This window comes from Leopardus geoffroyi, chromosome A2 (genome assembly GCF_018350155.1).
Source record: "Leopardus geoffroyi isolate Oge1 chromosome A2, O.geoffroyi_Oge1_pat1.0, whole genome shotgun sequence".
NCBI lineage: Eukaryota > Metazoa > Chordata > Mammalia > Carnivora > Felidae > Leopardus > Leopardus geoffroyi.
The window spans coordinates 166105297-166120405 of record NC_059331.1 but is presented as its reverse complement, the minus strand read 5'-3'; the positions used below and the strand labels follow the sequence as shown (position 1 = coordinate 166120405).

General features: G+C 42.6%; 1 protein-coding gene across 6 annotated transcripts in view; it reads right to left on the bottom strand.

Annotated features, from left to right (window-relative positions):
- Positions 1–15109, bottom strand: part of DPP6 (dipeptidyl peptidase like 6) — a 950988-nt gene that overhangs the window by 362651 nt on the left and 573228 nt on the right. For all 6 annotated transcript variants that reach the window (XM_045496272.1, XM_045496270.1, XM_045496273.1 and 3 more), the window contains exon 2: positions 8007–8121. In XM_045496272.1, the coding sequence (XP_045352228.1) occupies positions 8007–8121 (115 nt within the window). The remainder of the gene's footprint in view (positions 1–8006; positions 8122–15109) is intronic.

Here is a 15109-nt window from a genome sequence, read left to right as displayed (position 1 = left end):
TTCGCTGTGAATCCAAAAGTGCCCTAAAAAAAATCCAGTTCTAAAATTCGGTGGAAATTTTATTACAGAACTTTTGTTAACTAGCAGCTACAACGCTGAAGCGGAGGGGCTCTCTCAAATGTTAATCTGAATATAGTTTTTTTTCCACACAAAGTCATTTCATCTTATTTTGACTCTGGTATACATTCAGAACACATGACGAGTGTCTGACTTGCCCAAACCTACTCTGTCCTATAGGAGATTCCAATTTATGAGCCGTGATGGCCAATTTGCTAGATTTCACTCCCTCTCAGTAAAACCTAGTGGGTCCAATTGAAAACTAAAAAAAGATAAGGTGAGGGTTAGCAAAGCAGTTACACACATTGGATGTAAACCATGAAATTTCAACTCCACAAAAACCCTCTCTATGTTATGCTCCTGCCGAAAAGACTAGTGAGTCTCATATTCTGATAACCTCTGTTTGGCCTCAGCCCAAAGTCTACCATCACTGTGACTTTCACATACCCAAGGCTTTTCAGTTACGCGCCGCCTGAAAGCGTTCTGGTGTTTTCCATCAGAAACTATTGTCCGCATTCTCCAATGTGAAAATCCGCAAGGTCAAATGTCTGGGCTCTTTTAATGCCAACGTGATCCTGCTGGATTTTTCAGCTCCCACAACAGTAACGGTGGCATTGCAGAACGTCAGAGTCTTTGTCATCGGCATGCAAGATGTGTAGCTACCAAAAAAGGCATACACCTTGTGTGACCTAGCGTAGACACATATTTAATATCTGAAAATAAAACTTAAACAAAAAGGTAACTTTGAGCCTATTACGCCAAAGAGGAATTTAGAAAAGAGCACAGGCTAGCAAGGGAGAAATGAATGACAAAATTGAAAAGGACACATTCTCATTTGGCTCATCCCTTTGGAAGTAAGATTGCCTTCAACACTTTTAATTTGATTCTTAAAACATAAATTGTGTATAACTGGCGGTAATTAGCCTGCACTACAGAACAAGGTACTTGTCATTCAGAATGATTACCAGGAGCCCCTTCAAGATCCTGGGCCAGAACACGGCCTCCACCGCGACTCCTCCTACCACGCTGGAAAGGGGACCCACGTGTACGTGGGAACATTTCTACCAAAAGGCTAAGTCCAATGAGTTCAGAATGGATTTGGGGGGCAGGTAGAAAGCAAGTGCTGTAATCTGAGTTTCAACAAACCAGAAGACTAGAAACGAGTAGTCCATGAAAAAGGTTATTTATTTTTTTAAGTACATACTGCAATTTCTAAGTAAGTCTACCAAAATGGAGGCAAGGCTGGGTGGGAACACACCCAAGATGACCCAAATATGTGCAGGGTGTTATCATCACGAGGACTCTCCTCTCGTCAAGACTACACTTCGTCCCTCACCCACCGGAAGCCACTGCTGCACTTAATTGTGTGCACAGTCTTCTAGGTCAATGACTCAGTGATAGGCACAATTCAACTGGCCTTACCCAAGCCCTGCCCAGGATTTCTGTTCTGTTTTTGCTTCCGGATTGCACTAGTGGGGCATTCTCCTGATGGGCGTTCCTTCTGTCTTTTTCAGTGGACGCTAAATCTCATGAGGAGCAATTGTGTCTCCCTTTCCCCCATTTTACCCAACAGTGAGCTCAATGCTCTCAGCCCCCAAGAGGGGAATCGTTAGTGTCTGACCAGTGAGCACGCACCATTGGTTAACGCGAGGATGCTCTGTGTGTTCGTGAGTTTGAGAAAGCTCCGGAGATAGGGACAGGTTAAGGGATTTGACATTCTCTTCCACTTGACGGAATTTTGACCGTCAACACAAAAGCCAATGCTGCAGCCCAGGACAGCGGATGCACAAAGCCTGTGACAGAAGGGAACAGGATGCTATTGAACGGGCATGGCTGATCATCCTGACCGCAGAACACACAATCCCTGAGCACCACGACTTGGAAAAAGACATGCTAGCTATGGAAGCCTAAGAGAACCGAAGGGTTAGTCCCGGCTTCGCCACATTGTTACTTCGACAGAAGAATAAAAGAAATTCTGCTCTTCAAAGCCTTTTCTGGAATTCGGGGATTCACTACAGCCTCCCCACCAGCAGATGCCTCTCGCTCATAGTTGTTGCCCCTGACAACTGGCCTCCAGCGTGCAAAGAGGTAACAGTTTACAGTGACGCTGGTCTCTATTGCCGATGCACAAAAGCTGAATGTCAACGATGCTCAGGGTCAGCGGCTGCATTTGAGAGAAGGGGACACCCTTCCCTGTGCAGCGGAGAAGACTGAGGGACAGTCCTCCGTGTGGCATTGCATGGGGGCAAGGAGAGAAGGCTTCCAGGACCGGTTCGTAACTTATTCAGTCAGGACATTTACTACCCAGCCTCGTGGCTGGACCATTGGTGAGAAAGGAGCTCCAGGCCACCCTGGTATTTCACTGTGAAGTGACGATTGCAGGAGCCCTTAGACTCTGGGTGACATGAACACTCGTGTGTGCCTTAGGAGGGCAGATGCAATTGAAACTACCCAAAACACTGCTGTTTTCTAAGTCCCAAAGCCAGGGCTGGGCCACCACAGAATCAGCCGCTCAATAATCATTTTCTCACATAAAGGACAGTTCTGCTCAAGGAAAAGCAAAGGCATGAATACGCCCTCCACAAATGCTCAGAGAGACCTGATTTCCTCCACAAGAACTAAAAATATGTGGTTGCTGAAGTCCCCAGCTAAGGTGAATCATCATCAGCCAATCACAAAACAGAACGAGGTGGGGCGCCTGGGTGGCGCAGTCGGTTAAGCGTCCGACTTCAGCCAGGTCACGATCTCGCGGTCCGTGAGTTCGAGCCCCGCGTCAGGCTGTGGGCTGATGGCTCAGAGCCTGGAGCCTGTTTCCGATTCTGTGTCTCCCTCTCTCTCTGCCCCTCCCCCGTTCATGCTCTGTCTCTCTCTGTCCCCAAAATAAATAAACGTTGAAAAAAAAAAAAAAAAAAAAAAACAGAACAAGGGCTGTTGTCTTTACTAACCCTCTCCTTACTCAGATTTCAGATTGAATCAACTTTTTCCTGATCAATCAGATGCACCATATTGAATCCTGAGTCCTGGTGCCCCAGGCAACTCTGGTGTACCCATAAAGCACGTTCGAGGAGAGAGCAACCCTCTCCTTTCCAGAATTGCTACCTGAACCTCTTCAATGGTAGGCAAGTTTTCATGGTACTGTAGTATATATGTGGCCACAGGACACCAGTGTTTTTTAAATAATTTTTCCACCATCATTTCAATGAACAGCTCAAGTGAGATAAAATTCACTTACTATAAAGTTCTGCTTTTTGATGTGTGCAGCTCTGTAGTTTTTAAAAAATTTTTTTTAACGTTTTATTTATTTTTGAGACAGAGAGAGACAGAGCATGAACGGGGGAGGGGCAGAGAGAGAGGGAGACACAGAATCGGAAGCAGGCTCCAGGCTCTGAGCCATCAGCCCTGAGCCCGACACGGGGCTCGAACTCAGGGACCGCGAGATCGTGACCTGAGCCGAAGTCGGACGCTTAACCGACTGAGCCACCCAGGCGCCCCACGGCTCAGTAGTTTTTAATGTATGAACAGAGTTGTGAGTCCATCACCACTATCAAATTCCAGAATATTTGCATCACCCCCAAAAGAAATCCCATGATGCAACCGTGTGGGCTCATCAATTGTATCAAATGTACCATCTGGTAGGGATGCTGAGAACTAAGGGGGGTATCCACGTGCGGGGACAGAGGGTATATGGGGAATTCTCTATGGTTTCCTCTCAATTAGGAAACTTCTCTATAAATCTATCATTAAAAAAAAAAGAAATTTCACACTTATTAGCAGTTACTTCTTACTGTCTCCAGCCTCAGCCCCTGGCAAACCACTAATGTACCTCTACTTCTATGGATTCGCCCATTCTGGGATCACACAATATGGGGCCTTTTGTGTCTAACTTCTTTCACTTAGCATAATGTCTTCAAGTTTTGCCCATGTTGCAGCATACATCAGTAAGTCATTCTTTATGGCTGAATAATATTCCACTGTATGGACATACCACTTTGTCCATACTTGTTTATCTATTCATTAAGTGATGAACACTGGGTTGTTTCCACCCTTTTGGCTTTTAGGGATACTGGTGCTATGGACATCCATGTGAAAGTTTCTATATGAACATATGCTTTCAGTTTTCTTGGGTACACTCCTGGGAGTGGAATCACTCAATCAGTCATACATTAACTCTATGTTTAACTTTTTGAGGAACTACCAGTTTTCCACAGTCTACACAATTTCACATTCCTACTTTGAATTGAAGTTTCCAATTTTTCCACATCCTTACCAATACCTGTTATTTTCCTTTTTTTTTCTTTTTATAGCCATCCTAGTGGGTATAAAGTGGTATACTGTGAGTCTGATTTGCATTTCCTTGATGACTAACGAGTTGAGCATCTTTTTTTTTAAACTTTTTAAAATATTTATTTACTTTTGACAGAGAGAGAGACAGAGCATGAGCGGGGGAGGGGCAGAGAGAGAAAGTGAGACACAGAATCCGAAGCAGGCTCCAGGCTCTGAGCTGTCAGCAGAGAGCCTGATGTGGGGCTCGAACTCACAAACCGTGAGATCATGACCTGAGCCGAAGTCGGTTGCTCAACCGACTGAGCCTCCCAGGTGCCCCACTGAGCATCTTTTTTTATACTTATTGGCCATTTATATTTCTCTGGATAAATGTTTTTGAAATCCTCTGGTTGTTTTTAATTAAATTATTTCTCTTTTGTTTTGAGTTATAATGATTCTTTATATAATCTGGACGTTAGACCTTTACTGAACATATGACTTGCAAATATTTTCTCACATTCTATGGGCTGTCTTTTCACTTTCTTGATAGTGTCTATTGATGTCAAACATTTTTAAGTTTGACAAAGTCCAATTTACCTATTTTTTTCTTTGGCTGCTTATGCTTTTGGTGTCATAAATCCAAGTTTATAAAAATATGCTCCCAAGTTTTCCTCAAGAATTTTATACTTTCCAGCTTGGAGCCTGGAGCCTGCTTCAGATTGTGTGTCTCCCTCTCTCTCTGCCCCTCCCCTACTAGCACTGTCTCTCTGTGTCTCTCTCAAAAATAAATAACAACATTAAAAAGTTTTCAAATAATTTTATAGTTTCAGCTCTTATATTAGGTTGTTGATCCACACTGAGTTGATTTTTGTATGTGGTGTGAGGCAGGGCTCCAACTTTGCTCTTTTGCATGTGGATATTCAGTTTTGCAAGCATTGTTATTTTTAAATTTTTTTTTAAAGTTTATTCATTTTTTGAGAGAGAGAGAGACAGAATGTGAGCAGGGGAGGGGAGAGAGAGAGAGGGAGACACAGAATCCGAAGTGGGTTTCCAGGCTCCGAGCTGTCAGCACAGAGCCCAGCGTGGGGCTCGAAGTCAAGAACCACGAGATCATGACCTGAGCCGAAGGTGGACGCTCAACTGACTGAACCACCCAGGTGCCCCATAGTTGTGCAAACATTATGGGTTGATCTTGGCACCTTTGTCAAAAATCAGTTGACCGTAGATGTATGGGTTTATTTCTGAGCCCTCAATTCTATTCCATTAGTCTATATGTCTACACTTATGCTGCTATCACAATGTTTTCATCACTGTAGCTTTAGAGTAAGTTTTAAAATCAGGAAGTAAAAATACCTTAGCTGTTCGTTTTCAAGGTTGTTTTGGCCATTCTGAGTCCCTTGCGTTTTCATATGACTTTTAGAATCAGCTTGTCTATTTCTCCAGTAAAGGCAATTGGGATTTTGATAAAGATCTGATTGAATCTATAAATCTATTTGGGAAGTATTGCCATGTTACCAATATTAGATCTTTTAATCCATAAACATTGGGTATCTTTCCATTTACTTAGGTTTTCTTTAATTTCTTTCACTTATGTTTTCCCATTTTCAGTGCACAAGCCTGTACATCTTTTGTTAAACCTATTCCTAAGTATTTTATTCTTTTTGAAACGATTGCAGCTGGAACCATTTTCTTTTTTTTAAATTAATTAATTAGCGTTTTTGAGAGACAGAGAGAGAGACAGAGAGAGAGAGAAAGATAGAGACAGCAAGCCAGGGAGGGCCAAGAGAGAGGGAGAGAGAGAATTCCAAGCGGGCTCTGTGCTGTCAGTGCAGAACCCGATGTGGGGCTTAAACTCACCAACCATAGGATCATGACCTGAGCCGAAATCAAGAGTCAGACATTTAACTGATTGAGCCGCCCAGGAGCCTCTTAAGATTTTCTATACACAAATTCATGTCCTCTGTGAATGGAGATAGTTCACTTCTTTCCTATCTGGATTTCTTTTCCACTTGCATTACCTTGGCTAGAATCTCCACTACAACATTCAGTAGGAATGGGGAGACTGAACATCCTGTCTGTTCCTGATCTTAAGGAAAGGCTTTCAGTCTTTCACCATTAGGCATGATATTAGCTGTGGGTTTTTCATACATGGTCTTCATCAGGTTGAGGAAGTTTCTTTTTACTAGCTTGTTGAATGTTTTTCTATGAGAGGATTTTGGACTTTGTCAGATGCCTGCTCTGTATCTACTGAGGCAATCATGTGGATTCCCTCCCCCTTTATTCTATTAATATGTATGTATTGCACTGATTTTCATACATTAAATCAAATTTTCCTTCCTGGGATAAATCACATTTGGGGATGGTATACACTCCTTTTTATATGAGGCTGGATTCAGTTGGCTAGAATTCTATTGAGACTTTTACATCTGTATTCATAAGGGACATTGGTTATAATTTTCCTGTGGTATCTTTACCTAGTTTTGGTTTCAGGGTACAGATTACTTTACGGTTTTCATTTAAGATTTGGCATGGTTTAAATGTACATGGTAGTTTACTGGTGCTTCTTGCAACAATGTAAAAGTTATCTATCGACTATCTATCTATCTGCCTATCTATTCATTTCTACATTTCAATGTATCTACTTCTCTTCCCACCTTAAGGCCTAATACCTGTGCCGTTTATTTGTTGAGGATTAGAGCTGTGGTTTTTGTTCTCACAACTAGGAAGCTAACATGACAATGAGAATGTGGCCACATGGTTTCCTGTAACTGCGGTGTGGTTACCTTAGAGAGAAAGTCTTCCTTCCTTCCTGAACCTCACCCTTCATTACCACCCTCTTCAAATATCGCCTTCTTCCTGAACTTCCTCACAAAAGATCTCTCTCTCCTTCAAGGTCCCACGGCCCTTATTTTTGAGACATTCATTGGGGCAGGTGTATGCACATTTTTGTGGTAGGTTTTTGCTACAGATTTTTGTGTGTTTTTTTCCTTCCTGAGAGAGTTCTGACTCTTTCTTCTACTTTTGTTATTTCGTGAATAGTACCAAATAAGTAACTTGGTTCTTAGTTCACACTTAACATACGTCGGTTTTTTTTTTTTTTTAATTTTTTTTTCAACGTTTATTTGTTTTTGAGACAGAGAGAGACAGAGCATGAACAGGGGAGGGTCAGAGAGAGACAGACACACAGAATCTGAAACAGGCTGCAGGCCCTGAGCGGTCAGCACAGAGCCCGATGCGAGGCTCGAACTCACAGGCCGTGAGATCATGACCTGAGCCGAAGTCGGACGCTTAACCGACCAAGCCACCCAGGCGCCCCAACATACGTCGTTTTAATAATTTTTAACATTCATCCTTGATATAGTAGCCATGAATTCCATGAGATTTATAGAATGACTACATTTATAATGCCACTGTCTTTAAGCTCAAGAAGCATGAATAAGAATTATGAATTTTAATATATGCCAAGTATTTCTACCTAGTCAACAATTATATAAATAAATTCAAAGCATCCAAATGGATTTTTTCATTGAAACATATTGCATCATTTAACAAAATGACACAATGAGAATTAGAACCTGGGAAAAATAAATTATGTAATAGGCAGTTACTTAGAAAAAGTTTGCAAAGCAAAACTATGCACTTTCTCCCTTACAGTGACTTGCTTTTCCAAGAATAAATATAAGTACCTGGTGTCAGCAGTATGACCGAGGTGACAATCAAGGAGCAGATGACCAGAATCACAAGGAGTGCAATCGCTATTCCCTTCCAATTTCTTTGTGGAGGATTACTCCCCACCAGCTCCTGAAAACAACAACAGAAAAGAGAAATCCAGTGAGTGAAAACATGAAATCAACCTAATAAATACACTCCATTTAAATCAAGAACCGAGACACAAAACAGCGAATGAGGCACATCCTCATCTCTGAAGTTATGATTAGTTCTTTTTTCCACCCTTCTGCTTCCTGCTCTCATCCCTGTACCTCGGCAAAACCTTATCTCAAGAATGAATGTGGTATTATACTACATTTACAGCATTTCTGTGAACTTAATGTCTCTCCACCAAGCACACTAGGTCCTACAGCACACAGGAACTGGGCACATCTCTGCACTCTAGCCAACCTACTAACCCCCACTGAGTCAAACCCAATATGATCAGTACTCCAGCTCCAACTCCTCTCTCATTTCCCTTTTCGCTTACATCCACACGGTTACCAGATTCAAATATTTATTTAGCACCTACTGCGTGCCACATTTAATTAAACTCTACACACTCTCACTATCATGAGCCTTTTCTTCCTTCTATAGCATCTCATACAAGGCTTCAAGATTCCCCAGGTCTCTTCACTGGGTAACTCACTTACACCTATTCTAGATTTTAGTCCCTCCAGGGAACCATGTTTGCACTGTAGCAGGGTTCGGACAGGAGGAAGAATCGGGAGACATTGCTAAAGTGTGCTAAAGGTTAGACAGATCTAGGAAATTAACCAGGCATATTGGCTGCTGAGACCAAGCTTTCAGTTGCTTTCAAATCAGGATGGTCATGTAATTTACATTCCAAGTAGAGATCCTTTGAAAGACAAAGGGGTTAATATCTATAATTAATAAATATAAGAGTTTATATTGATAATTATCATTAATTATACAAGAGCACCTGAACCTCCCAGGACAAATAAAGACGTATGGTCACACTGCAAATGATCTACTGCTCTTTCTGCCCATACACAGATCACAAAATCTTCTTTCTTATAAAGGTCCCCATGATTATAACTCATATTAACACCAGGTCAAGATGAAGTAGAATAGAGATGGTCTCAAAAAGTAGAGAACACAATACCCGAATACAGCTTCCTCCAAAACTGAAAGTTCATTAGAATGTAGCACATTTTTACAAATTGAAATAAAGGTAATACCAAATGTAGGATGGCAAATAATTAATTATTTGGAATGCAAATATTCAATTTTGGCCCTATAGGTTATCAAATTAAGAAAAATTATGAGGGCCATTATGGTCTTAGCAAGAAAGAGTTTTATAGTTGTTTAGAAATTTCCACCAATCTTATTTGCTATCTAGAACCGATCTATTAAGTAGTGGCTTTTTAGCACTTAAAAATGATGAAAAGTTGTACTGAGTTGCTCTCATTTCTTATTGGATAGGTTTTCTATGTGAGAAAATCAGTAGCCAATAACAAAGACAAGTGATCAGATTTTGCTGATTCCACAGCTTTTCACTTTGCCCAAGTTTACAAGGAAAATTTGAAAATTCTCCAAATCTGTGAAAAGCATAAATCTTGAAGCAGTACTATTCATTCTACCAATGTAGTGCACATAATCTCTCGCACACCCTTGAACACTGCTCAGATTTCCATTTTTTTTAAATTTTGTTTTACATTTATTTATTTTTGAGAGACGGAGAGAGATAGAGTACAAGTGGGGGATGGGTAGAGACAGAAGGAACAAAGAATCTGAAGCTGGCTCCAGGCTCTGAGCTGTCAGCACAGAACCCAACGCAGGGCTTGAACTCATGAACTGCGAAATCATGACCTGAGCCGAAGTCGGACGCTCAACCGACTGAGCCACCCAGGTGCCCCGAACACTGCTCAGATTTCTTGAACCTTGCTCAGATGAAATCCCAGGGTAATCATCAAACCAGAATACTAGAATAGTCAAGACCAAATCTTATTCAAGATCCAGAATGACAAAATGTTATTGTCTTCATGAGGTCAGATAATTGATCTCTTTCAAATCTTGTTTTTAATACTACTCCAGAATTCTAAAATCTGTTTTAAACACATCTATTAGATGCACTGGTCAAAGTTCATAGGCAGAAAGAAGACTAAGACTTTTGCTTTGTGTCAATTTCTTGACCAGCTAGTAGTGTAGCAGAAGTGCACTTGAACCCTGTTGCAGTGACAGAAGCCCTTCTGGGACTCAGTGGGCCCCTTCCTAGCCCAAACACATCCCCAATGGGATATCCAGGTCTAGGCTAGATGGGGTCACAGATGAAATAGAGAGTGTCTTTCCACCAGAGGATGGAAATGTTTGCAAAACATGTCACGTGAAGTAGGCTTGAAAGAATGTTCAGTCTCAAAAGCCAAATACCTAGAGTCTTCACTGGAACTGTCACATGCAAGAGAGAGGAGACTTATTCTGTATAGCTCTGGAAGGTAGAAATTGTTTCAGTACAATTTCAAAATTCCCAAGCACTAATATTGCCTAACAACAGAATGGGTGGCTTTACCAAGAAGTGAGCAAGATGGTGAACACCTAACAGGGATCCTGGAGGTCCACTCCCCCAGAAAGGAAGGTGGAAATAAATGGTCTTAAAAATGCCCAATACAGTAAAAGTCCTATGAACACACATGGGACGGAAAAGAAAGATGCAAAGCTGTGAAGTTGCTCCTTTGGGTGGAAAATGAATGGGAGTCAAGAGACTTCTGGAAAGGGGCAAAGGCTCTGATTCCTGCATGTTCACCGGACTAAGAAAATATTTTTCACAGAAAACCAACTTAGTATATATTATTGAATGGAAGAATGGACAGTAGATAACCAAACAGACATTGACAGCATAGCTCACTCAAGTGAAATGATTCTGGATCACTACATCATTTCTTAAAGACAGGTGCACCATATTGCCTTCCAGGCAGCATTCTTACACGCTGAAAAAAGCAGAGCAATTTTACCCACAGGAAAGGAGACATTCTTTATTAAATTTCATTTTCATTTGCCAAATCTCGCTTTTCACAGTACAGTAACTTTTTTTAACTTACATAAAAATACTGTAACAATAATTTTAATAGGAAACAAATTAAGGAGGAAACAAATCATGAATAATCTTGCTAATCCAAGAGAACAGAAATGTTCATTTTCCCCATTTTCCTTTCTAGTCATGGTCTATATGTACATTTAATTTCTACTTGGGTGTAACCAGAATATAGAGACAGTTTTTGAGTTAGAATGCAGATTAATATGCGCTTCCTTGAACGTCTCATTTAGCTCCCCAGATTCAACTGACTTCCTCATCTTAACTTGCAGGAGCTGACTTATTGAAAATTTGAGTAGAGCTGACCCTGCTTCCCATGAAGGACAAGAGAAGTTAATAAATTATCCCCTGAAATGTTAAGCTTCAGTAGTGTATTTCTCAGCAGAATTATATATTTTTGCCTAGAATGGTGAAAATGAGACTATAATACATTCCCTGTTCTGCTTGGTACCACCACATGCGTATCTCAGAGATCCAGTAAAATGGAAGAGCATATTAACAATTAACCATTTGGTGTAACAGGGTGAACAAAGTTTCTATCAGTCCATCTATCCACCCATCCATCCATCCATCCATCCATCCATCCATCCATCCATCCGTCTACCCATCCATCCATCTGTCCATATGTCCATCAATCCATCCATCCACCCACCCACCCATCCATCCTTCTATCCATCCATCTACCCACCTACCCATCCATCCGTCCATCCATCCACCCATCCGTCCATCTCTCCATCCATCCACCCACCCATCTATCCATCCATCTACCCACCTACCCATCCAGCCAGCCAGCCATCCAGCCAGCCAGCCACCTACCCATCCATCCATCTGTCCATCTGTCCACCCACCCATCCATCCATCCATCCGTCCATCCACCCATCCATCCATCCATCCATCCCATCCGTCTGTCCATTCACTCATCCATTGCCAGAGACCAGCTCCAGCAACCAGGGGTTCCTGAAGGAAGAACGGCGTCGGTGAAAATAAAATAAAACTAAAATAAAAAACTGGAAAATAAAAAACTAAAATAAAAATGGATACAGACAACAGCAGTGTGTTGAACTGGCCGATTTATTGTAGTAAACGTGGCATTATATATGCTAGTGATTTCCTTGTAGCATACGTCATCTATGTTTTTCTAACATTATCTAATTTTGAAAATGTTCCTATGTATAAACGACCTTTAAGAAATAATATGGTGATTTCCCCCTAACTTTCCCACATACCCTTTGATTATAGATTAATTTCTTACATTATTCCATTATGCATCTGCGTTTATCTATAATCTACAAAGCATTTGATTTGCTGTTCTCGTGAAAGGCCCTCCATTTCTCAATATCTCAAATGGAACAGTTACAGGGACATGACCTCCTAACCACATGAGGCCAGAAGAACAATGTGTTTGCCTCAGTCTGAGGTGTCAGAAAGGGGCTGAAAAGGCCTTAGAAACCCATGCCTCATACATTCTCAGAGAGACAATGCACCTAGGAACCAATGAACCATTCTGTAGCTTAACCAACTAGGTTCAGTCATCATCTGGAATGCCTCCGGGGGGCCAGGTGGGCCTAGGGGTTGAAGTCACCTGTGCCCAGAGATACACTCCTTAGTTGCCGGAGTGGGGCTTTCAAATCCATATGTCTCTCCTATACAGGCCCTCTTTGCTGGCAAAGGTATGAGGCTATCCTTCCTGTAAGTAGAGGAGTCTCCATAGGGGATGGCAAGGGCTAAACGTAAGGCTGCACAATTTCTTGCGGAACCTTATTTTCTTCCCTAATGGTTCTTTTCCCAGGGGGCCTGCCGAGGGCAATTCCCCAACAGACAATACCCCAGGTACTTTTAAGGCCAAATTACCTAAAAGCGGAGTACGAGAAGCTTCGCTGTCGGCGGGCCGCCCTGCAGTCACCAACCCATCCACAGCCCAGGCTTTGCCACTCAGGCTGGGATAGCTCGGCTTCCAGCAATCCATCCACCCACCCACCCATCCATCCATCTGTCCATCCACTCACCCACCCATCCATCCATTCGTCCATCCACCCACCCACCCACCCACCCATCCATCCATCCATCCACCCACCCACCCACCCACCCACCCCATCCATTTGTCCATCCATCTATCCATCCATCCATCCATCTGCCCATCCATCCATCTGTCCATCCAACACATGTTTACCCAGGTCTTACTCTGCCATCCCTGCCCTGAGAATGTTGGGCACAGCAGTGAACAAAACAGACTACACTGTCATCAACCCAGCAAAAGCTGAATGGCTTTCATTTTTCCGTATTTCCTTTCGTGTTCTCTAGTGCAGGGATGAGGCACAAACAATAAACACATAAACCCAGTAAGAGAAGAAAAAAGCAGGATAAGGGAGTTGGAGGGAGAGTGCCTTGTAAGCTGTTTGTATATAAGGTCGTCAGAGAGATTTCCTAATAAAGTGACATTTGAACAGAAACTCCAAGAAGTGCAGCTGGGAGGAAGGAAGGACATCAGGCTGTTATGGGCTGAGCCGCGTCCCTCCTAAATTCACATGTGGAACCTCTACCCCCGCAGTGTGATGGTATGTGGACAGAGAGCCTCTGGGAGGCAAGGAGGGTTACATGAGGTCAGGAGGGTGCAGCCCTCAGGACAGGATTAGTGTCCTTATAAGAAGAGATACCAGAGAGCTTGTCTTCTCTCTCTGTACCCATTTGCGAAGAAAGACCATGTGAAGACACAGCAGGAAGGCGCCGTGAAATGCCTAAAGAGAAAGGCCTCGTAAGACACTACGGCACCTTGAGCTTGGGTGTCCAGTCTCCAGAACCATGAGACACAAATCTCTGTTGTTCAGCTGCACATCTCTGACATTTTGGGAAGCCATGCCTAGTTTCCCAGGCACAGTTCATCATTCTTCCATCTGGACACAACCGTGACTCTTTGTAAATGCTCTTCTGTAACATTACTGCACTATTCAATGATGTATTTAATTCCCGTGCCATCACCAGGCAGCAAGCTACTTAAGCTTGCCTTGCCTTGCCTTGGTGTGCTCGTGTTCCCGCACTGCCTTGGTGTGCTCGCGTTCCCGATGCCTGGTATAGAACGTGGGACGCCACAGCGTTCCAGGGCTGTGTGCTGAGTGAAAGAACGGATGCCCGAATGCCTTTAGAAGAAGTAACTTTATTATTTGCTGGCACCTCTGGCAGAAAAGCTGTTGTCGATTGATGTGGAAAGCAAGGCATTAATACAAGCCCAGCTCCACTGACGATGCCATAAATAGCAGTCGGTCTTAACAGATGTAATGCAAACTGACATCTAGAGTTGGCAATTGCCTTGTCCCTAGTGATATAATTGGTGCTCGCATTTGTTCTTAACTCAGGCAAAAAGAAAACAAACAAACCCAACCAAATGAACGAGAAATAAACTCAACCTTTTCCTGGGTTGTTTGGTTTTTCTTAAATATACAATTCATGGTTTCAGAATGTTATTATCTTCATAATCTGTGATTTGAGTTTGATATTTTACGTGCCAGTTGTACAACTGAAATGGGAGATGTACAGATTAAGATAATAATTGAAGACCTACCGTGTTCTGTGGACGGATTAAGCTGGGCCACCTGAGCCACCAGGCCCTGCCCGTCTGTGTCCACACCTGACCCACCTTATCTTGTCCTGAGCTTCCCCTCTCCCACCGCATTCCCCTCGCTGACTTTATCACACCCTATGCCTCATGATAAGAAGCAGAGATTCACATGAAGACGCTGAGGTGATCCTTTAGAAGTTAGAGAAACTGAAAGCTGCCCGGGTGGAAAAAAAGCAACGAAGGGGTGGAAGACAAAGGGAATCCAGGGCGTGAGTGTTGGGACTACAAATGTGTGTGGCGGCATACTATAATTTATGCAATGTATAGACACGTAAGGTTTTGCCTTACTATCTATTGCCAATCACTACCAGATGATGCTTCCGTGCCACTTGACTGACAAATAGGGGAAGAACTCAAAAGCACGCCAAATTTCCAATACTGTATGAAGAAAGGAAACGTAGAGAAATCACATCCCT